Raw genomic sequence first — 24,206 nt, 5'->3', positions numbered from 1 at the left:
CTCCGAAATGGAGCTTCTTTTTTGCTCCGCGCAGGAGCCGCGCGGTTTGGCTGCTGCAGCTCCCGCGCGGAGCAAATGGCGTCGGCGGGGGAACGCCGCGAAGCGGCGGTTTGTATCCCGCCCTAGTCTCCAGAGTCCTAATCCAACACTCAAACCACTGCACCATGCTGGGTTACCATTATTGGGCCAACCTAAATCTACAAAATACAGTGTTGCAAGCAAGAAATCAGAAAAAGACTAGGACTGGGAAGGGCAGCTATAAAAGCACTAGACAAAATCCTGAAGTGTTAAAGGTATATCATTAAATACCAAATTTAGGATTGTCCATGCCATCCTAAGGAACACCTTAAGGAGCTGGGGGTGTTTAGCCTGGAGAAGAGACGGTTAAGAGGTGATATGATAGCCCTGTTTAAATATATGAAGGGATGTCATATTGAGGAGGGAGCAAGCTTGTTTTCTGCTGCTGCAGAGACTAGGACCCAGAGCAGTGGATGCAAGCTACTGGAAAAGAGATTCCACCTCAACGTTAGGAAGAACTTCCTGACAGTAAGGGTGTTCAACAGTGGAACACACTCCCTCGGAGTGTAGTGGAGTCTCCCTCCTTGGAGGTCTTTAAGCAGAGGCTGGATGGCCATCTGTCAGGGATGCTTTGATTGAGAGTTCCTGCATGGCAAGGGGTTGGACTGGATGGCCCTTGTGGTCTCTTCCAGCTCTATGATTCTATGATGTGACCAAAGTACAGCAGCCTCAATTTGATCATCTTTACTTCCAGGAAGAATTTGAGCTTGATCTGTTCTAGGACCCATTTGTTTGTCTTTTCCATGATATCCTCAGCACTCCTCTCCAGCATCACATCTCAATTGAATTAATTTTGGATTTATATATATTTTAAATAGTTGAATCCATGTATAAGGAATCTGTGGACAAAGGAGGACTGACTGTAAATAAAGCAATAAAAATCTGTTATGGTTCCCAACACTTATTTTGAGCCAGATTTCACTAAGTCTTAGCCCAGAAACTGTGCTTACAATCAGTCTTAATCATTGATTTAATAAAAACAATGCGCTGTATCTTGCTAATTGTCTTGGCATATGTGTGTGAGCATCTGTGTTTGTTTAATGATGTATATTTTAATCTGGTTTCAGAATGTATGATTGTTTAATCTCTTTTAACTTTTGTCTTTTGTGAATAGTTAACTGTGTGTTTTTTAATTTGTTGTAAGCCGTTTGAGTCCTAAACTGAAGAAAAGGTGGGATAGAAATAATAATAATAATAATAATAATAATAATAGGTAAAACAATTTCTTTGAGCACATGTAGTTGATCACAGTCAGCATTGTAGTTGACCCAGATCTGTGGGGGGAAACCCATAGAACTAGAAGGGAACTGCCATCATGGCCAATTCCTAGCATGGAGAATACACAGCGATTTCTAGGGGCCACAAAAATGGTCCAGGGGCCACATATGGCCCACAGGCCTTGCTTTGCCTGCATCTGCTTTATCATGAGCCAGTGATGTCCAAACTCTGGCTCCCAGAAGCCTCAGCTACCTTGGCCAATGGTCTGGGATGCTGGGAGCTGAAGCCTGGAGGGCCAGAATTTGGCCATTACTGTCATAAGCTGCCCTCTTTCATCTTTACAGAAGACAGACTTCTATTTGAACAGTAGCCAGAGAATAGTCCAGTCCTAGACCAGTTAAAGCTTCAGACCCCTAAGAAAGGTGAGCAGAGAGGGACCTTGAATCTGCCTATTAGCAGCTGGACAGGAGATTGGGAAGCAGGTAAACACTTAGGTCATTTATGCACAGACTTCCACATTGTGGCAAGAGACATTTGCTTGATGTTGAGTGCCTTCATTTCCGACCTACAGCTATCCTAAGAACCTATCATGCTTTTTCTTGGCAAGATTTGTTCACTGTTTGTGGTGGAAAGACAATAATTATTTATATCTAGTTACATTTTTATATCCCACTTTTCCTCTAATAAGCTCAAAGGAGCTGATTACTGAGGCTGAGAACACGTGTCTTGCCCAAGGTATAACTTGTTAACATTTTATTGTTGTTGCATGCTTATCTTAAACACTGTTTGTAGTGAAAAGATAGTATATTATTTATAACTAGTTACCTTTTTATAAGGAGCCTGCTTGTCAGAGTGGTTTGAGTATTGGACTATGACTGGAGACTGGGGTTCGATTCCCAGTTCGGCCATGAAACCCACTGGGTGACCTTGGGCAAGTCACACTCTCTCAGCTTCCTCAGGGGAAGGCAATGGCAAACCCCCTCTGAACAAATCTTGTCAAGAAAAAACCATGATAGGATCGCTATGAGTCAGAAATGACTTGAAGGCACACAACAACAAACATTTTTATATCCTACTCTTCCTCTAATTGGTTCAAAGGGCAGCACATGCTCCCCCCCACACACACACATTCCCATTGTATCCTCACAGCAGCCCTGTGAGATAGGTCAAGCTCAGAAAAAGTGACTAGCTTGAGGACATCTAGTGAAATTCTTGACTCCATGAGCTCTAAAACCTGTACCTACAGTGCATAATATCAGAAGGACAACCTGTCAATACATGACTGAGTGACTTTATAATGAAAAAGTTCTCTCTTAAAACATGGATTCCACAAATAGAACAATGGAGAAGAAGTTTCACTTAGTGTTGTCAGCATTGTTACAAATTAAACTTAATTTACACCCCCTGTAACTAGGTCTTCCTAGTAATTCCCTAGCCTCTTCAAAGAAACAGATAATTTAACTCCAATATAATGTAATTTATTGTGTAATTTCTACCCCACCTTTCAACCCAGGAGGATCTCTGAGGCGGTTTACATAAAAGACAATTAAACTGTCTAAACTACTAAAATGTGCAATTATAAAACAAAACCGCCTACATACTTCCTCCCTCTTTTAGGAAAAGGCGGGACCTTGCCTTCCCCTGCCTTGAAGTCTTTCACTGTTTAATCATATTTACTGTTTAGACTCATCTCCTCGAAAAACCTGAGCTGAATAAAGACTGTGAATAAAAACAGTGCCGTGGTGCATGTTCACTAAAGACAATAGATGGCATCTTATGAAAATGAAGAGGGGACTGTGTAAGTTTGCTTTCTGTGAAAACTGAGCTCAGCACCTCTTGTCCCCAGAGTTAGACCTTGGCTGAAACCAAGCCTAAGATCCATAACCAAGTGTACTCTAGTTATGTTGGAATGCAGTGCCCATCATCCCTACTTAGAGTAGAGTAGGAGTGATGGGAGATGTAGCTGAACATTCACTGTGGGGGAGTTGCTGTTCTAACTAAACAGATGTTGCAGGTGACTGAGAGGCAGATTTTAACAAGAGTATATGCTAGAGACAGAAAGAATATATTCTTTTTTTATTTTTTCCCTGAGAAAATAGATTTCCTGACATTCGAAAGCATAATACAGTTGTGCAAATTTTGCAGCTTTTCCTGGAATTCACAAATCTCAAGTTATTTTTATTTTATTTTATTATCGTGCAAAATTGCTCGAGGGAGTTGTGCCAAAAATCCAGCAATCTGCACAAAAAACCTACATGGCTATGTGGTGTTTTTTTGTGCAAAAACATGTTTTCTCCACAAAACCCCACGATTTTCACACAAAATCCCCATGTGTATTTCAGCAAAGAATAATTGCTGGATGTGCAAACACCAGACAGGAATTGCATAGAACTAGTTATTTTTCTGTAACAAGAAATTGTGTAGAAATATTAATCATCTCTGCAGTGGGGAGAAAACTGGAAATTATTAGTCCTCGCTTGTGAGGATAAAATAATTGACTATTTACATCCCTGGTGTGTACAGCCACAATCATCTAGCAGTACAAATCTTAAAAATATATCTGTTGAACACACACAAGTATGTAGAATGGGCCCTTGGTATCTACTGGTGTTACAGAAACCACCATGGATACCAGAAGTTGTGGATGTTCAAGTCCCATTAACTCCATTGGCATAATAAAATGATGCCCCTTATATAAAATGGCAAAATCAAGTTTTGCTTTTGGAATGAATATATATTTTTGGAAAATTTTCAAGCCATGGATGGTTGTATCTGAGGATAAAAAAATCCATGGATAAATAGGGCTAACTGCATCTGTGTATTAAAGGGAGAGATTTTCTATCTGCAAGTCTTCACACAGATACACATGCCTGTTTCTTGATTACCATCTCCTATTTATGTGTGAATATCTGTATATCAGGATGCGAGGAAATATTATCAATGTGTATCTACATGCACATGCATGAGGGTGGAGGCATGCAGGTTGCCAGCTCCCAATTTTCCTTGCAAGTCTCAATGATATGGGGATTCTTTGGGCCAACAACTCCTATCAGTCCCACCCTACATGGCTAATAGCAAGGGATTGTGGTAGCTGTAGCCTAAAATATCTGGAGGGCCAGAGGCTATCTTCCTGATTTATCAGAAGCATTACATTGATGAATGCGCCAAAGGGGTGTTTAAAAACATGTATATTAGTTTATTAGAAACACATGTATTAGTAAAAACTATAATTTCTGCTGAACAGATGTTAAATATAGGGAACCTGTCAGCAACCCTAATTTAGTACTAACATGGCTCAATATAAAGGAATTCAGGTTCATACTTTTAAAGCTAAGCACTCAAACCCTCTTCCTGAATCAACAAATCTGTCCATTTTGGATTCAACCACATCTACTGTTTCTGAAATCTTTTGAAATTTTTTCTGCCTCAGTAATGGCATCTGGTATCTCCATTGCCCCATTGCATCTAAACTGCAGAATTAATGCAGTTTGACACTAATTTAACTGCCATGGCTCAATGCTATAGTATTCTGGAATCTGTAGTTTTGTGAGATATTTTAGCCTTCTCTGTCAGAGAGCTCTGGTGCCACAACAAACTAGAAATCCCAGAATTCCACAGGATGGAGCCATGGCAGTTAAAACCATATTAAACTGCACTCATTCTGCAGTGTGGCTGCAGCCACGGTGGTGAATCTATTCCAGGATTTAATCCTAACTTTAAAGGAAGTTTCCAAGGTCCAGACAAGATCTTCATAGGATGATTTCAGTACATGGACTGGTATACATACACATCATTTGCCATATATACAAAGACTGGTTGTGGCTGTTTTCCAAAAGTATACCATAGCAAGTGAGGTTTGTGGTTGGGTAATAGTCAGAATAATTATAGCTGCTTATATTACAGGAAGTATATACTTGATTTCCACCTGCTCACCTGACATCCTAATCTACCAGTAAGAAGGTTCTCCCCAGAGGTTTCTGCTACTTGGATTATATTCCCATTTATGATCATCTGGCTTGCAGTTCCTACATATGTTTGATTTTTCAGTTAGTAGGAAATCAGAGTAGGCAGAAACAATTCTAAGTCTGTAAATGAAAGTTACATAATTATACTGTAATGGCCCAGAGTAGTTGGATACCTTGGTACTCTGTCTTGCAACCATTTATTGCTGCTGGGGGGAATCGGTGGAAAGAACCTGGACTTAAAATAGGCTGAAGAAGACTTTTAAAATGGAGCCAGTTGGGATCACAGAATTTTGGCTTCAAACATCCCCTGACTCTGGAAACCTGGTGGGTGACATTGGTTCAAGTTGTTGTGTCTCAGCCTTGCCTGTCTCATAGCGTTGTTAGCAAGGATAAAACGGTGATAGGGTGAACCACACAAGACTACCTTGCAAATGTGATATAAAGCTGTAATTTTAAAAAGCACATTCATGGACTTTTGTCTCAATGTTAAGCACTGAGGTGTATACTGGGTTACAAGGGCCAGATTCCATGTTATGATAGCAATAATAATAATAATAATAATAATAATAATAATTTTATTTATATCCTGCCTCTCCCTACAGATCAAGGCGGATTACAATAGCACAATTGCATCAATAAAATACATAATACATACATAACCAACACCACATAATCCCCTTTCCCTCTACCTTAAAACAAAAACAGCAACGCTATAAAGTACAGATTAAAATTAGTTAAAAGAGACATAATTTGAAGTGAGACATCTTGAGGCAGACAAGGGGCTGTCTATGTATAGCTCAGAGTTTATGAAAGTTACTTTTTTGGACTATAACTCCCAGAGTCCCCCACCCAGCATGGTCAGAAAGGGAAGCTGTATTCCAAAACCTTCCAAACTTTTCCAAGGTTTGGTATGATTGTCAGCCGCTTTGGAGCAGTGGCAGATGGGATAGTTTGTTTTCTATACAAATATAAACATCAGGATTGCCTGGTAAACCAGGTTGATTTAAACTAACTGACTTTAAAAAAGAAAAGAAAAGAACCTGTTTTTTTAAAGTGATATATTTGGCTATTATTACTATTTTCCAACCTGCTTACAGTGATGAGTGTTTGGATTTCAACATCTTAACTTTCACAGTTTATTGGCAGTTGTTCATTGTTAGACCAGTATCCAGTGTCAGTTGCTTCTTTCACTCACATTACCTGATAGTGCAAGAACTGCCATTCGGAAACAAACCCTTCAATTAACGTAAGTTCAACCCAAACAACTTGCTTTAAAAGAGCACTTTATTATTATTATTATTATTATTATTATTATTATTAAATATTTTTTGTCATTGAGCCACCTTAGGTCCCTTCTGGGAGGAAGATGGCATACAAATAAATAAACACATTGTTTATGCTAGTGGTTACAACTTCTGGACTGCAGATGTTTTGCTATTCATTTTTTTTTTATTTAGTCCGATGTTGGTGTAGTCCTTCCCACATTAATGTAAATAAATAAACAAACAAACCCCCCCCCCCAAAAAAAACCCTAAACTCTGATCTAAACCATTACCACCACCCCAATTTGTGTATATGTTTGTTGCTAACATCTTTTTACCCCAACCTGCTAAAAGATGTCACTAAGAAGATTGTGGGGGGAAGAGGATAGAAACAGGTTAAGTGTGCATTTGTTGTGGTCTTTGGCCTGGCCCAATAGCCTTAACCAAATTGTGGTCCTCCAGTTGTGTTAGCGTCCACCATTATCAGCCAGCAGGGCTCTTGGAAGGCAAGAGGCATAATGGAAAAGTAATGTGATTGAGAACACCTTGATAAATCAAGCACCATTCAATGTTGTGCTTTTGGCTCCCTCTACTGATAACCAGGATATTTTGTTGGCTTTGTTGTGTGCCTTCAAGTTGTTTCCCACTTATGGCAACCCTAGGCAAACCTGTCACAGGGTTTTCTTAGCCACTTTCTTCAGAGGGGGCTTGCTGTTGCCATCCTCTGAGGCTGAGAGAATGTGACTGTGACAGAGTTGTAGTCAAACCACTATGTCACAAAATTCCCAAATAAAGTATTCATGCTCAGTAAAATCTGTACTTTCCATGAAAGGGCCCTTTAGCACTGCTAAGCCGTTGCTTTTCTGCAGTCAGCTGGAAGTGGAATCGAAACCAGTGGTTCCACTTGGAAGTTAATACAGCAAAATATTCCCCCATAACAGTCCTGCCATACCAGTCCCCATGTGAAAGACCAAAGAAGGCAGGATGTATGAATGGCTGGTGTTAGTTACCACTGTTCATTGAACTGGACAAACCACTACCTCCAGCTGCCTCAGTGTGGCAGAGATACTTCCAATTATTCCTTTGGCATACCATTTTTTTCAGCTGCCTTGAAAGTGTCCCCTTATTCCGCCTTTGTCCTCATCTTACTCCAGTTACTGCAAACTGAGTTCTTTTTGGTTTCAAACAATTTAAGAAGTTGATACATCATATACAGTTCAATACATCAATATTTAATTTACATTGTCATAATATTACTTCGCACCTTCAGTGTATCGATGTTTAATATCCTTCTTATACTGGCTTTCATTTCCTTTATTTCTTTTCCTTTTGGAAAGTTTATACACAATACATACTTTTAAACGCAATATTTGTAATAATTTTGTGCATGGAACAAAGTTTGGATGCACAGAACCATTAGAAAGTAAAGGTGTCACTATCTCAGCCACCCATTTGGAATTCTCGATAAGAGACACTCAACCTGTAGCGCTTTGACTCTTGTCCCCATCACTGACAAATATTTTGTACCACCAAAAATGGTGGTGTTACTATCTCTGTATCTATTTAATGGCATCTCATACCATTGCTAGAATTACTCATAGAAGGTATTTTGTGAAAATAGGAAACTTCCTTATGCATACATTGATCCATTGGTCCATCTAGGTCAATCTGGTCTACCTGGGGCTGTATGTGGCCCCCTAAGCTGCGTTTTGTGGCTTCTAGCACCCCATTACTCCGTGAATCCTCCTTTATGTGGCAAAAAAGGGCTGAGTTGCACCTTCTGGATGCATCTAGAAGTGACAATTCAACTTTCAAATAGATTACAAGGTTCTCTTTCAACATCAGCAAACCCTGATTTTAACCATTCGAAGTGAGCTTAAAGCTAATTGTATTCATTTTTTTCCAGGTTTGGTTGTTTTTAGTAGTTTGGGTAGTCAGTAAAAAAAGCCAGAGAAAAAGGGTCCCCAAGATATAGAATCAGTCTCACAGGCTCAATAGATATATCCATCTTGGTTTATACTTACTACAGCCAATGTGTCTCCAGAGTTTCAGACTTGAGTCTTTCCCAGCTGTACCTAGAAATGCCAGGGGATAGACCTGGGACCTTCTGCATGTTAAATATGTGGTCTGCTGTTTTGCTACAGTCTTTCCCTTTCAACAGTACAAAACAGGCTATCTGGACACTCTGCAGAATAAGGTGGGAACATTTGTAGAGCCACCACATTAATGTTGGTATATTCCTGGATGCTTGACCTATGTAATTGCATTCTGTCTCTTGCAGATCTGGATCTTACCACAGGAACAGTGCCACCCCCTGGCCCACCTTACCAAATGTGTCCCTGACTGCATCCAGCTGCTGATGAACCATGTTCAACCCAATGAACCCACCAGTGAGCAATTATGTGGAACATTGCTACCTTCGACCCCTCCATGGACAAGGGCAGCCCAGCACCATGGTGGAAGGTCGGTCCCACAGCAATAACAGGAGCATAGAGGCTACAAGTGGCATTATCTGTTGCTCACATGCACACACACACATCTAATTTATCTCTTTGCCTGTCTGTCTTGTAATTCACAAGAGTAGCTTCCCAGCAGGGATAGATTAAGATACACTGAGCCCCTAAGCAATGACAAATGTAAAATATCTTGTAACGTTATAAGTAATAACATTGTTAGTCTAACAATTGTGCAATGGTTGAAAATTAGTAAAACAAATAAAATTGAGAAACTCTTCATTTTAGAGACCCTAAACTCTAGCTTCCTTAGACTGTGTATAAATCCTGCATTGCCTCCCAGAACAATTTCCTTGTTGATTTGCCTGCCACTGGTCTCTTGCATGAGGTCCCTCTCATTTTTAGGGGGACTTGTAAAGAAGCTGTTTTAGAGGACATGCTCAGCTTAGGTAGAGCCAGGCTAGTCAGGCTTTCAGAAATCCCAGAAGTGCAAGCTGGATTCAGAAAAGGAAGAGACACTAAGGATCACACTGCAAACATACAATGGATAATGGAGCACACCAGGGAATTCCAGAAGAAAATCTGGATGTGCTTTATTGACTACAACAAAACCTTTGATTGCATAGATCATGAAAAGCTATGGCTTGCTCTTAGAGGAATGGGAGTGCCACAACATCTGATCAACCGGATGCATAAACTGTACTCAGGACATGAGGCTGTTAGAACAAAATAATAATAATAATAATAATAATAATAATAATAATAATAATTTTATATTCTACTTTTTCGCAGAGGAATCAAAGCTGTTTGGAAGGGAGCTTTTCCCTGCCCTGGGGCTGTTTTTTTTTTTTTTAAATTCTGAAGATGGTTTGTATCTTTCTTGTGGGTGCATGAGTGGTCCTGTTTGTCTATATAAACTGTGATCATTTCCCCAAAAGAGTAAAATTACTGGTTACCTTTTGAAGAAACAGAATGGTTCCCAGTAAGCAAAGGGATCATGGAGAGCTGCATACTATCACCCTATTTATTCAACTTGTATGCAGAAAATATCGTACACACATCAGGCTTAAACTCAGAAGCAGTAGGAGTAAAGATCAAGCAAGGAACATTAACAACCTAAGATATGCAGACAACACAATACTACTAGCAGAAACCAGCAAGGACCTGGAGCAGTTATTGAAAAAGGTTAAGAAGGAAAGCATCAAGGTAGGCTTAATTCTGAACATTAAGAAAACAAAAATAATGACCACAGAAGATCTACAAGAATTCATCTTAGAACATGAGAAAATTGAAATAATTAAAGAGTTCCCATATCTTAGATCAGGGGTAGTCAACCTTTTTGAGCCAGGGGCCGGGTTGCTGTCCCTCAGACAACTGGGGGGCCAAAGCCAAAAAATAAATAATTAAATAATTTTTTAAAATTTTAAATAAATAAATAAACCGGGACAAATGTAGGACAAAATTTTCAAATGGTGGACACTTTTTTTAAAAAAGTGGAGGACACGTGAAAAAAATGTGCTGATTTTTTTTAAAAATGTTAATATAAATGCACGTTTCTGAGGCTTCTATAGACAATTGCCCCTGCGCACGATAGGCCAAAGGCCCCGGTGGCAATCGGCGGCAGGACCGGGCTGGGGCCGGTCCCAAGGCCTCACCGGGCCGCATCCGGCCCACAGGTTGCCTACCCCTGTCTTCAATCAAATATTGACCAAAATGGAGACTGCAGTCAACAGGAGAATACTAGGACTGGGAAGAGCAACTATGAAAGAACTGGACAAAATCCTAAAGTGCAAAGATATAACTATGAATACTAAAGTGGGGATCATCCAAGCCATTGTATTCCCCATCACCATGTATGGATGTGAGAGCTGACAGTGAGGAAGGCTGATAGGAAAAAATCAACTCATTTGAGATGCGGTGCTAGAGAAGAGAGCTGAGGATACCATGAACAACCAAGAAGACAAACAAATAGGTTCTAGAACAGATCAAGCCTAAACTCTCTGTTTAAGCCAAGTTGGTCAAAATGAGGCTGTCATACTTTGGCTACATCATGAGAAGGTATGATTCATTAGAAAAGACAATAATGCTGGGAAAGGTACAGGAGAAAGGGTAGAACAGTAGAAAGAGAAGAAGATTACATGCCTCATGGTTAAATTCGATCATGGAATCTATGGGACTGAGCCTGCAGGACTTGAGCAGAGAGGTTGAGGAAAAGGTGTCTTAGAGATTTCTCATCCACAGGGTGTCCATGTGGAGTTAACAACAACAAAACTATGATGTTATATGAGAGCATTTTGGGAAACCACAAGATGTCTGCTTGAAGTGGCTTTAAGACAGGATTAATAAAATACACAGGAGATCTCAGTTATTGATATTCTGTTCCTTCAGCTCAAAGGGTAACCAGTAATTCTACTGTTTTGGGGAATTTATTTATTTATTTATTTATTTATTTATTTATTTATTTATATACAGTTTATATAGCCAAACAGGACCACTCATGTACCCACAAGAAAGAAGTACTAGTACATTTGTAGGAGCCCCAAGATTTTCACAAAGACAAGCCATCTTCAGAAAATAATAATAATAATAATAATAATAATAATAATATTTATTTGTATTCTGCTTTTTCACAAGAAATCAAAGCGGATTCCAACTGTATAATTAAAACATCAGACAATTAAAAATTACAATTTAAAAACCCCATAACTCCAACCCTCCCCCAGTAATAAAAACAGTGATGAACCCATAAAAATAGATTAAACATTAAAATTTAAAACTGTCTAATAGGAAAAAACAAAAATTTGGGGCAGATTAGCACAAGAATTGAGGGGTGATGGGGGGATGGTATCAATCATTTTTGATATCGGAATAATAGAGATACCATTGGAGGGGGGAGGCAAGTCTAATGGATCTAACCTAGTCTGGAAAGGCCTGCCGGAAGAGATCCATCTTAATAGTCTTTTTAAAGGCTTCCAAGGTGGTAATATGGCAGATCTGATCCAGCAGGTTGTTCCTGAGCCTAGGAGCGGCTAATGAAAAAGTCCTCTGGGTCACTGCTAAAAATCTGGTCTTCTTAGGTTGTAGCAGATACTTCCCAGAGGACCGAAGTGTGCGGCGAGGATTATATAGAAGTAGGTGCTCCTGCAAGTAGTCAGGACCCAAGCCATGTAGGGCTTTGAAGGTTAGAACCAACACCTTGTACCTTGCCCAGAAACTGATAGGCAGCCAGTGGAGTGATTTTAGAACCGATGTAATATGGGCAGTTCTGGATGTGCCTGTGGCCAGCCTGGCTGCCATATTTTGTACCAATTGAAGCTTCCGAACTTGGCACAAAGGTAGCCCCATGTAGAGCGTGTTGCAGAAGTCGAGTCAAGAGTTAACCAGTGCATGTACTAATGTTTCAAGGTCTCCTTGCTCCAGGAAGGGGTGCAGCTGGCGTATCAGCCGAAGCTGAAAGCAAGTGCTCCTGACTGTCGAATCAACCTGAGCTGTCAGCTGAAGAGACGAGTCAAGGAGTACCCCCAAACTGCAGACAGAGTCCTTCAGGGGTAGTGTTACCCCATCCAGAACTGGCTGGCATAACTCCATTTCCAGATTAGGGGTACCTATTACAAGTACCTCTGTCTTACCTGGATTTAATTTGAGTTTGTTTTCCCTCATACAGTCCATTACTGCATTAAGACAGACATTCAGAGGAGAGATGCCATCCTTAGTCACTGCATCAATCTGAGACATAGAGAAATATATTTGGGTGTCATCAGCATACTGATAACACCCCGCCCCATGTCTCCAGATGATCTCACCCAGTGGCTTCATGTAAATGTTGAACAGCATTGGGGACAGAATCGTGCCTTGAGGGACGCCCGACTTGAGCTCCCTCTTGGCCAAACAATTGCCCCCAAGCGACACCATCTGGAATCTGCCCGAGAGGTAGGACCAGAACCACTGCAAAGCAGTGCCTCCAATACCCAACTCTCCTAGGCATTCCAGATGGATACCGTGGTCAATGGTATCGAAGGCCGCTGAGAGGTCCAAGAGCACCAGCAGGGTCACACTTCCCCTGTCAGTGCCCAGACGTAGATCATCAACTAAGGCGACCATGACGGTCTCAACTCCATAACCCATCCTAAATCTGGTTTAAAAAACAGTCCTAGGCCAGGAGGGAAGAGCTCCCTTCCAAACAACCTAGTGAACATTGGCAAGGATTGCTGATGGGGCTTTGGGCAAAGATTTGGGGAAAGTCAGTAGTGATGGGAAATGTATCGAAACAGATGGTATTCATGAACAAGCAGCATGCCACAGTACTGTAACATTTTGTGGGTGGATTACTTGGCCATAACAGGTAAATGGAACTGCCATTTTCAGAAGAAATATAACTGATGCTGGGGACAAACGATAGGGGACTAAAACAGGGAGTCCATAATTTCATGCTCTGCTTTTAAACCTTCACCTGCCTTTGCCTACTGCTGAATTTTGGGCTCCCCTCTTAACCTGCCGGGATCTTCTTATGTTTGTATGATTTGTCAGTTTGTATATTTCTGTATGCCTGCTGGCCCAATCTCATCTATCTTTTCTTCCCCATCCATGTTGCAGGGTCATCTGAACCTTGGACTAGAGTCCAGTGCTTCTCAATTATTTTCTGTCAAGCCTCCCCTAGGAAGAAGAAAACATTTCGCGCCCCCCGCGCGACTGTAAATAGTATCAATTGTCTATAAAATTGTTATAAGTACACCTCTGTATAACAGAGCCTCGTGCCCCCCTTTACGGAGCCTCACGCCCCCCCTGGGGGGCCCGCCCCATTATTTGAGAAAGGCTGGACTAGACTAGAGCAACATAGTATCCTCATGACACAATGTCACATTACCAATAGCTTGACTTCGCACTTTCTCTGTCTTTCCTCATCAGGAATCAATGAACTGCCATACTACCATCAAACCAACTCAGTGGGGAGTCATCATACCTATGGCATGGGGCCTGGAGTTGAACATCCTTCTCATACAGACGGTGAGCATTTAGAGGATAAATAGGCCAGAGTAGGGGTTAATGGGAGATGAACTGAAGTGGCGGATAGGGAGCATGTGGAGGAGGAAAAATGAAATCAGTTCACTTCACAGGCCTGAAAAGAAAGGAGGCAGGCAGAGGCAGAAGCTTTGAATATGGATGGAATCATCAGCTGTTATCCTTAGCTGAATCTGCACTGCAGAATTAATGCAGTTTGACACCACATTTAATTGACATGGCTCAATACTGTGGAAATCTATGATTTATAGATTGTTGTGGCACCAGATTCCAAAATTCCATAGCAATGAGCCATGGCACTTAAAGCAGTGTCAAACAACATTGAGCTGTACATACAGCCCCAAAGGGACAGCATGGAGCCATCCCTTCTTCAGCCGGATCGGGGCCGTGGCAAACTCATGTTGTGGCCCTGATTTGCGCCCTCGAAAGGGTTCCATAGCCGCATTGCCGCGGCTTGGTGGCGCTCCTTCTGCACTACGTTGTTTGGACACAGTGCTGGAGGAGTGCCGTGACGCTGTCCACCATGTGGAGCAGCATGCAGCGTCAGGGCACCCTGGGTCTGGACTTGGACGTGCGTCATGTGGATGCCCCCAGGCCAGCCTTTCTGAACAAATTGTCTCTAAACAAATTCTGCCAAGAAAACCCCATAATAGGTTCACCTTGGGTCTCCATAAAGGAGATTGCTTGAAAGCACACAACAGCAACAACAACAGCCTCTTTTTATAATGCTTACATTTATGCTAGGGCTTTTTTTTACACATCTCTGTTTTCATATCATCATTACTGTTTGTTACCATAAACCACTGTTTGAACTGCACAGTACTATTGGTATCATGCTGCTCTGTCACTGTGTATAATGCCATCCACCCTGCATCTACAAGCCTATTCTTTCATGGAGGCATACTTGAAAGTGGGAATGAGGGCAGGGAGGATATTTGTTTTAGTTAGAATTTTAACTTTTTTGTAAATGTATATTATTTCCACTGCTCCCTTGGGATTCCTTTTTCTCCCTTAGCTAAGCGGTACTGGCATAAACCCAAGACCATCCTCTCTATAACATTTTCTCCCGCTCAGAAACTTGCAGCTGGGAAAGCATACTATTTCAGATAGGCACATTACTATATGCCACTATTGATCTTACAAGCAACCACCTGCCTAGTCTACCCACCCAATTCTACCTTGACTTTGGGTCCCAAACTAATACAAAAAGGTTCCTCCTCAGGACATCCTTGGCTCAGCCAAGGAAGGTAGGGAGGCTCATAGGAAGAAATGTATTTCCTAAGGTATCGTGTCCTGACCCAGCTATTGGGTTCTCACCCTTTTTGGGGAAAGCCTCAGTGGCTGAGCATATGCTTTGTGGGCACAGGATCCCAAGTCCAGGCCCTGGACATTTCTCCCTGGCCCACCTACTCCACATTCTGATATGCGGGGAGTTACTTCTAGTCAGTAGTGACAGTACAGAGATAGAAAGACCAGTGGTCTAAAACAACTCCTTATGGTTGTTTTTCCTGTTTCCTGCCAGGTACTCGCTTTTCTACACCCCGAAGCACAGCCAAGTTGACAAAGAAAAGGGCACTATCCATCTCCCCCCTCTCAGATGCCAGCATTGACCTGCAGACTGTCATCCGCACCTCTCCCAATTCCCTGGTGGCTTACATAAACTCTCGCTGCGCCTCGGCAGGGGGCTCCTACGGACATCTCTCCATTGGTACCGTAAGGTAAGTGTCTATCATCTCCTTTCCAGGGACTTTCTAACATCTTGGAATCATAGAATCATAGCTGGAAGGGGCCTCATTGAATCTAACCCCCAGAATCAGAACATTCAGCAGTGTCTTCAGTTGAAGTCTAGTGAAAATAACACCAGCTTCCCCATATGTCATGGAGATCTAGTTAATAGGATTATATGATTTATTTTCCCACTCTCTTGGGGTTTTAAGGGCAGAACTATATATTACCTCACTGAACACTGCCTTCCAGCCCTGGAAGGAATGCCCCTGAACACAAGCATCTCCAGGATGCAAGCATTCATTAAGAAAGGTTTCTCACTCCTTCTGCCAGGATGTAACACCCTTCCCTGGCTGTTTTGCCCTTCTTTTCCCCACAGCTTTACTCTAGCCAGTCTGCTATAAAAACAACAGGATACAGGTTAAGAATCCTTTCCCCAACTGACTCTGAAATTTTCTCTGAAAATGTTCCTTGCTATTATATGGAGTTGGGAAGATATCTTTTCAACTGCATCTTTCCACTATGACCTAGTAACATGGCAACATCTCCATCCTGTTAGATTCTCTACTCAATCTTTATTTACTTGGCCTTTATTTCATTGGTGTCCATTCCCAAACTAGAACTGTTAATGCAGGGGTTGTGAACTTTTCATTCTTCTGATGTTTTACCTGCTTTATCTATCTATTGGTCAGCTCTCATCCTATCAGGACCCCCAAGTCAATGTACAATGTATAAAATCATTTAAAATATTAAGTATACAAATAAAGATGTCCCAGTTTCTTTAAATAACTTTAAAAACCCAGATAGTTGAAGCAGCTGGAGCAGCCACCCCTGGTTTTAAAGGCAGACAACTATAACTCCTGTAATCCCTTGCCACGGCCCATGTTAACTGGGATTCTGAAACTGAAGTCCAAAATATCTGGAGGGCCAAAGTTTTAATGAGTCAGAATAACTTCCACTGAAAGTGGGAAAGTTTTACTGTAGGACTGACCAGGTCATCTTAGGCCCGAAACAGATATTTTTGTGTGATTTCTGTTATGTTTAGGATAATCCAGGTAAATAAACTATAAACAAATTCACTTTGAACAAGATAAAAACAGTTCTACTTTGATGCTAGAAATACAAAATTAATTTCATGGCATATTACTTCTAGACCTTTCACAGAGAGTGAGTTTGAGGATTCATCAGTCCCAGACATCTTGTATGAAAGGCATTGCCCATCCATCTCAAGTATAAGGACTAAAAACTTGCCTTGACTTTTTGTGTTTGGGGAAATAAGGAAAGGAAAGCGGACATTCTCAGGAAGTGTCATGCTGTGCTCAGTACTCCATTCTGTACTGTTGCTGTACCTTGTGGAATTCCCAGCAAGCAAGCATAACATTGATACAATGCAAATATTCGTTATGCAAGTGGCGCAATGTGCAAATGCTCATTATGTGCATACTTCATTCTTCTTCCATCATCCCCTGCAGCCCTTCCCTTGGGTTCCAGAGCCCCATGGGCCACCAGAAATCTCAGGGAATGTCATTTGGCCACAACCCACCAATGGTCCCCTGCAGCTCTCATGAACACATGCCCAGTCGACCAGGGATGATGCACCCTATGCCACCTCCCCGTGGGATGCTGAAGCACTGCCAGGTAAGTGGTTACAGACTGCACCATCCTGCTTTTCTCAATATGTCACTCTTGAAATATGTTGGGGGAAAACCCTTAAAAAACAGCATGCCAAGAAAACAAACAAATAACTCCACAACCCTCTCTTCCCAAATAGCAATAGCAATAGCAGCTTTATTTATATACCAGTTCATACTGCGCTGAGAAATCTCTAAGGCAGCGGTTCTCAACCTGTGGGTCACGACCCCTTTGGGGGTCAAACAACCCTTTCACAGGGGTCCCCTAAGACCATCGGAAAACACATATTTCCGATGGTCCTAGGAATCGAGACCATCTGTTGGGGGTCACCATAACATGAGAAACTGTATTAAAGGGTTGCAGCATTAGGAGGGTTGAGAACCACTGCTCTAAGGCATTTACAATTGTAGGCTAATTGCCCCCATCAAGCTGGGTACTCATTTTAGTGACCTTGGCAGGATACAGGGCTGAGTTGACTCTGAGCCCATGGCTGGGACTGAACTCACAACATTGTGGTTTGTGAGTGAGCGACTGCAGTATTGGCATTTAATCACTTCACCACCAGGAACCTGAGGGTGCCTTAGTACTCTGGGCAGGCCCTTAGAGTGATCTGTTCCATTAGTTGGGGGAGAATGATGGTGGGTTGGGAGGGTAGAGACAAGAGGGAAAGGGGCTTCATGTGGGTATGGGGCTTTAGTTGGAGAGGGCCCCATCACCTGGAGCTCTCTCCGTCTCTTTCCCACAGCTGAAGTCAGAGCCCAGCCTGGGCAGCCCTCTGGATGCCTTGAGCACCAAGTGCCTGGAGGAGTGCTCGGAGGGTGACATTTCCAGCCCAGCCTCAACGGGGACACAGGTAACGCCAGGCCAATGTGCTCACACACACACACACCTTTCCCCCCAATCTGTAGCCTTGTACCAAGAACTAGACTGGTTCATTCAGAGCAGAAGAGCCTTTGTTGTGAATGTACATGAAACTTCCTCACATCAAGTCAAGTTTGAACCCTCTGTGGCAGCCTCCCTCCAGAATCAGAGACAGAAGTCCTTACTTTGTCACCTTGCCACCTGAGATGGCTGGAGATGCTGCATATAAACTTTGCACTCAGCCAGATCAATGGCTTCATACTCTGTCCAAGGGCCAAAGTGGAGAGTAGCTGCACAGCCTGTATGGGGGTGTAAAGGAGACTCAGGGACATCACCAAGCCCCTTGACCTGATTGGTCTGTTGCAGAAGAGGGCAGCTGTAGCTCTCCCAGGGTTGTAGAACACCAGCTCCCATCAGCATAGCCCATGGTGAGGGATGATGGGAATCTCAGACTGATGGGACAAAACTCTAATCTGTGGCATGCTCACTGTGTGGAAAGATACCTACAGTTACCTCCCCTCTTCCAGTGAGTGAACTATACTGGGAGTCTCTGAGCTAGAACACTGATCCTTTTCTCCGAAGAACATTCTGAACATGCGTCATATCTTATCTCCATCCCAGGATCCCTTACTCGGCATGCTGGATGCTCGGGATGAACTGGAGAAGGAAGATGGGAAGGTGGAGACTGAAGTGGTGTATGAGACCAATTGCCATTGGGAAGGGTGCTCCAAAGAGTTTGACACCCAAGAACAGCTGGTGCATGTGAGTGGACCACTTTAGTGCGTTTCAAACTGAGTGGAACATGTTTTACCTAATCCCATGGCCTGATAAGCTATACCAAATATGTCTCAGGGAGATGCTTGCTTTTCCTTTATAATACTTTGCCAAGATAAGGGTGGGTAAGAATCAGAACCATGTGAAACAATGAGGAATTGTGTTGGCAGCTCCCTGTATTCCAAAAAAACTGTTAAGTACTGCGGGACTTGCTTTCACAGAAGCAAGATCAAAGTATCTTCTGGATCTGCTGTAGGGTGGAAACATAGAACTATCTACTACATATCTAAATCTGGGATGGGCAATTTACGGGGCCCCAGAGGTGGCTGGACTGCCACTTGCATTACCCCAACCATTAGCAATGCTGGCTAGTGTTGATGTGAGCCAACATCACCTGGAGCATTGAAAGTTGCCCCCTGTATCCTTCCTTGCTATCTCACAGGCTGAGTCCAGGGGATGGGCTGCTTGTGTACAAGGCTTTATAACAATCAAAACTATGCTCCAAAGTATCCTAAGAGCTTTACTGTGGTGAGAGCACTAAATAGGTACCTCCATAGAATGTAGGAACATAGAAAATAATTACTTAAATTTGAATCCCACTTTTCTTTGGTGGCTTCCATGGATTCACCCTGTTTTTCATAACATTTCTATGGGATAAGTGTAACTGCAAAATATTTTGACTTATCTGAGTAATTTTATGGCTGAACAGGAATTTCAGTCCCGGAAAATACAATATTAGCAAATACTACACACTGCCTCCTCTATGATTTAAATGCAATGGCTTAGTTAATAATTTAATATCCAAACCATTGTTTATACAGTTATCACATTTTTCCTCTAGGCAACAGATAGCAATTGAGTTAACAAAAACAGAAACAAAAATCAATTAAATACTAGGAATGCAAAGAAGATTCAGTTTTTCTCATCCTCAAGTATCTCAATATATTGAAATGTCCCACTGAAAAAAGGGTCAGCTGCCATGAGATTTTTCAAACCGTAGTCCTTCTTTACATTTTTGTACAGAAAACTCTTTTCAGCAGCAAAAAATAAAACACTGCATTTTGTGAAATAATTTTGTCTTTTATGCAAAATCCGTGAGTTTTGCTCAAAAGAATGTTTTGCAAGGAAAGTCCAAAACTTAAAAATAATAGACAAAAATGTACAATTAACTTTCATATCTTGCCCTGCAGGGCTGTTCAGCTACTATAGGGCACACAAGGAGGAGCTTTCAGCTGCTCCCACCAGCAAGCAAGGCTGCAACAATCAAAAGCAGGTCTCTTGTTGCAGTTCCTTCTCACAGCCTTGCTCACTGGTAGGGCCAGCAGAAAACATACTCCTCCTTGTGCCCTGATTGACAGTGGAACTTGATCCAGCTACTGGCTCTTTCACTTGATCTGGCTGATACCTGGCAAGGTGGGCTTGGGTGGTCAGGCCAGGAAATATTATGTAGTTACTTATTTACATATATGTAACTAAGTGGCCAATGTAAAATATGAGCATAAAATAGTAACAATAGTGTCAGCATTTTTTGAAAAACGTGTACAGCATTTTCACATGTGCAAGCGGGTTGCTTACTCAAGTATGCTTGTGCAGCGCCTCTCACCACTGTGACAGCTATCCAAGCACTTCAGAAACCTTCTCTGGGGACAAGGAATTAGCTGAGTTTGGGCTCTTTTTGGAGCGTCTGAGAAAAGTCTAGGCAGCTCCAAGAGCTGCAAAGAGAAGGGCCAAAATGCTGCCCCTAGCAAAATATTAAATATGCTTGGAATATCATGTTTTATAAGTTTAAACAATCTTAATCAGTTTTCAGGCCTCATTTAACCATTCACTTTCTAGTCCTTACTTCAATGGACTCAAGATGTATGACAGTTCACCCTCTCATCTCTGTGAATGTCCATCAAGAATGAATCCCAAAAATGACTATTTCCATTGACTTCCAGTTTCTGTGATGTTTCTCTCCCCTGACCCTGCAGCATATTAATAATGAACACATTCATGGGGAGAAGAAAGAATTTGTGTGCCACTGGAGAGACTGTTCACGGGAACAACGACCCTTCAAGGCTCAGTACATGCTGGTTGTCCATATGAGGCGCCACACAGGGGAAAAGCCCCACAAGTGTACAGTAAGTCGGACACAGAAACAAGGAGCTAGCTGGGTTTGGGGTCTGGCTGGAGCGTCTGATAGGTTGACTAAGTTTGACTGTGTGGGAAGAGACATAGTACAACACCTTCCTGCCTTGGGTTTTTCATTTGAAGACAGAGATTCTCAACGCTTAGTTTGCTAGATGTTTTGGACTCTGTCTCACCAAATCACTTGTCATTCTGGCTGTGGCTTCTGGAAAATATAGTCCAAAACATTTGAAGAACCAAAGGATGGGAACCACTTGTCTAAGCTTTCACTCTGGGCATGCTCATATAATCTTTTCAGCACATGGTTACAATGAGAAAAGCCTATCAAGGCAGCTCTCTCTCTCTCTCTCTCTCTCTCTCTCTCTCTCTCTCTCTCTCTCTCTCTCTGTGTGTGTGTGTGTGTGCACGTGTGTGCGTGTGTGTGTGCTGCTCATGACCTGAGAGCTGCTATGAGTAAGATTTTCAAGTTTTTTCTTCAATGACATCATGTCCTCTATGTGTGAATTTTGGTGGTACACTTTCTTCTATTATAGCAGCATGCTGACCAAGGTCCCTACATATTATGCTGCTACACTGGGCAAGCACAGAACCTGATTTTCGGTCTAGAAAACAGCATCCTGAAAATCTCAGTTTGTTTTCCTGTTTTTGTCTAAAACAAGAAAACTGATATCTAGCCCTTGAGGCAACAGGGCTCACAAAATGTGTGCATAGTAATAAACTCTCAGAAGCTGGAAGGAGAATCAAACAATGACTAAGGATGGAGCTACTCATTCCCCTGTTGCGGTCTTTGCCTCTGATAATAACTGGGAAAAAGTAAAACATATTTTGAAAGGTGTGGGTTGGACATTAATTTGCATGTTGCAGAATTCAGCTTTTCTTGATGTAAAATTCTGTCAGTTTTAGTACAGAATTTGGGAGAGGTCTATGGGTGTTGCTGATGTTCTTGACCTTAACAGGAAAAAAATTGCATCTGCTGAAATTCTCTTTACTAAGTTATAATTGAAGCCACACAGCAATCCTACCCTTGACTGAATCTGGAAACCTGTCATATAAGGGAACCAGTAGTCAGTCAGTCAACCTTTATTAGGCATAGACGTGGGAACCAGTTACAGATGAGGGCTGGACTCCTTTGTAGTTTTTAGCATTACCTAGTAACATATGTTGCTGTATAAATTAGCTGTGTAGAAAGTACAGCGTTTCTTGTCATTGTCTCTGCCAGAATTTCTTCTGCACAATTACTGTCTTGCCTTGCATTTACTATTAATTACTGTTTACTAAAGTGGTGGATCAGAGTCAGTATTACTTCTGTAACATACACTGGCTGTAAATCGAGGTGGTGGGATGCTTCTTGGAAAGTAGATCTGTTTCTGTGTCTGTGTGAAGGAAGCTAGAGATGGAGACAAAGGGATTTTAAGAGGATCCTGCAAACTGTCATACACCCCTGCACCACTCCCTTACAGTTTGAAGGCTGCAATAAAGCCTACTCACGGCTGGAGAACCTCAAGACCCACCTGCGTTCCCACACGGGTGAGAAACCATACGTCTGTGAGCATGAGGGTTGCAATAAGGCCTTCTCCAATGCCTCGGATCGGGCCAAGCACCAGAACCGGACACATTCTAATGAGGTATGGACAGGTAAACAGTGAGGTAAACGCTGACTCTGGGACCTGACAGAGCCTCACTTGAAAATGATGATTCCCCCTACCCTCCCAGCCCTCTGACATGGAGTGAGCTGATGTTTCCTCTAGAGGCAATGTTACCAAAAGTGAGGGAGCAGTATTCTGTATGTTGAAACCAGCCAGTTGATAGGGCATAACGTTCTGTTTGTGTTCTGTCAGAAACCCTATGTCTGTAAGATCCCAGGCTGCACCAAACGCTACACAGACCCCAGTTCACTGCGCAAGCATGTTAAGACGGTGCATGGTCCAGATGCCCACGTCACCAAGAAACACCGTGGAGACACTATGCCCACCAGCCGGACATTGGCCCTCCATGGTGACCTGAAGCAAGAAAAGGATAGTGAGGGCAGGAAGGAAGATGGCAAACTCGTGGTGCCTGACTCTAATTTGGTAAGCAGCCCAAGATGGCTACAGGGAGGCCCAGAGACCAGGGTGGGGTGATGGGGGCGGAGTGGAAGAAGAGAAAATAAATCTCACCACAAGAGCTGTCATGGAGGATGGGGGGGCTTTGACCCCAAATTACTGCTTTTAGTAGCCTTCAGAAATGAAAATCAGCTTTAAAAACAAAAGGGAAAAAATTGGGGGCATTCCAAAGGGCCTGTAGACCACAACAATGTCTTTGGTAGGTGTGCCCACCCCTGCTCTAAATGAAGGATAGCATATGAACCTAATGGCATCACAAAAAGTCAAGGAGGCCAGAGGAATATTTATAGTAATCAAGAATACATAGTTTCACTGTCTTTCATAGCAACCTGGTACCTTCCTCTGGGTAGCAGAACCAAGATGAAGTGTGCAAATATATGCTGGGCTTTCCCCCAATGCTCAAATTTTACAGCTCACAGATTTCACCTTTTCTTAGCACAGAAGTGGAATTACTCTGGCACAGACATTTTTGTTGTTCCTCTTCCTCCTCCGCATCTTTCTCTTTCTCCTCATCGTCTGCACAATATAGAGGAATATCTAACTTGTACCAGTGTTTCACTTTCCTACATGTGTATTGCTCCTTGATCCCTAAAAGGAGTACAGAACAGAATGTTTTTTGATTAAAGAACAGGATTGTAATCAAGTCTAGTTTAGTGCTCAAACTACACGATATGTTTAAGTGTGCGGTTTCATTTAATGTGTCTGGGTTTTTTGTTTGTTAAATAACAGTTGTCATGGCTTGATCAAGATCAGGATGGCAGTTTTTAACACTTCCCTATGTCCTGCTGCTGAAGAAAATGTTCCTTTCCCCCTAAACTGCTGTTTGATATAGAAGAGAACCCACAATTGTTTTTCTCCCAATTTGACTGTTTCTCTCCTTTAAGGAAATCTGAGCTTTCAGTTTGATGGGATTCCCACTTGGTGAAGAGGGAATTATGGTTAATCTACTTTAAGTGTGTAGTGTAAATACTTCCTGAGCATCATCTT

General features: G+C 42.2%; 1 protein-coding gene across 2 annotated transcripts in view; it reads left to right on the top strand.

Annotated features, from left to right (window-relative positions):
• GLI1 (GLI family zinc finger 1) overlaps positions 1 to 24,206 on the top strand; it is a 142,713-nt gene that overhangs the window by 109,681 nt on the left and 8,826 nt on the right. The window contains exons 1-10 of one of the 2 annotated variants that reach the window (XM_089482268.1): positions 6,439 to 6,507; positions 8,805 to 8,986; positions 13,882 to 13,980; positions 15,518 to 15,713; positions 17,193 to 17,358; positions 18,098 to 18,205; positions 18,835 to 18,975; positions 20,961 to 21,110; positions 22,578 to 22,742; positions 22,956 to 23,186. In XM_089482268.1, coding sequence (XP_089338394.1) covers positions 8,890 to 8,986; positions 13,882 to 13,980; positions 15,518 to 15,713; positions 17,193 to 17,358; positions 18,098 to 18,205; positions 18,835 to 18,975; positions 20,961 to 21,110; positions 22,578 to 22,742; positions 22,956 to 23,186 — 1,353 coding nt within the window. In that variant the 5' untranslated portion in view covers positions 6,439 to 6,507; positions 8,805 to 8,889. Of the gene's footprint in view, positions 1 to 6,438; positions 6,508 to 8,804; positions 8,987 to 13,881; positions 13,981 to 15,517; positions 15,714 to 17,192; positions 17,359 to 18,097; positions 18,206 to 18,834; positions 18,976 to 20,960; positions 21,111 to 22,577; positions 22,743 to 22,955; positions 23,187 to 24,206 lie in introns of those variants that run through there. The other variant, XM_089482259.1, reaches the window with a different exon arrangement.

This window comes from Sceloporus occidentalis, unplaced genomic scaffold, assembly GCF_023333645.1.
Source record: "Sceloporus occidentalis isolate IW3139 unplaced genomic scaffold, rSceOcc1.0.p SCAF_1, whole genome shotgun sequence".
NCBI classification, from domain to species: domain Eukaryota; kingdom Metazoa; phylum Chordata; class Lepidosauria; order Squamata; family Phrynosomatidae; genus Sceloporus; species Sceloporus occidentalis.
Note: the sequence above shows the minus strand (reverse complement) of the source record. Positions and strands in the feature narration are given on the sequence as shown.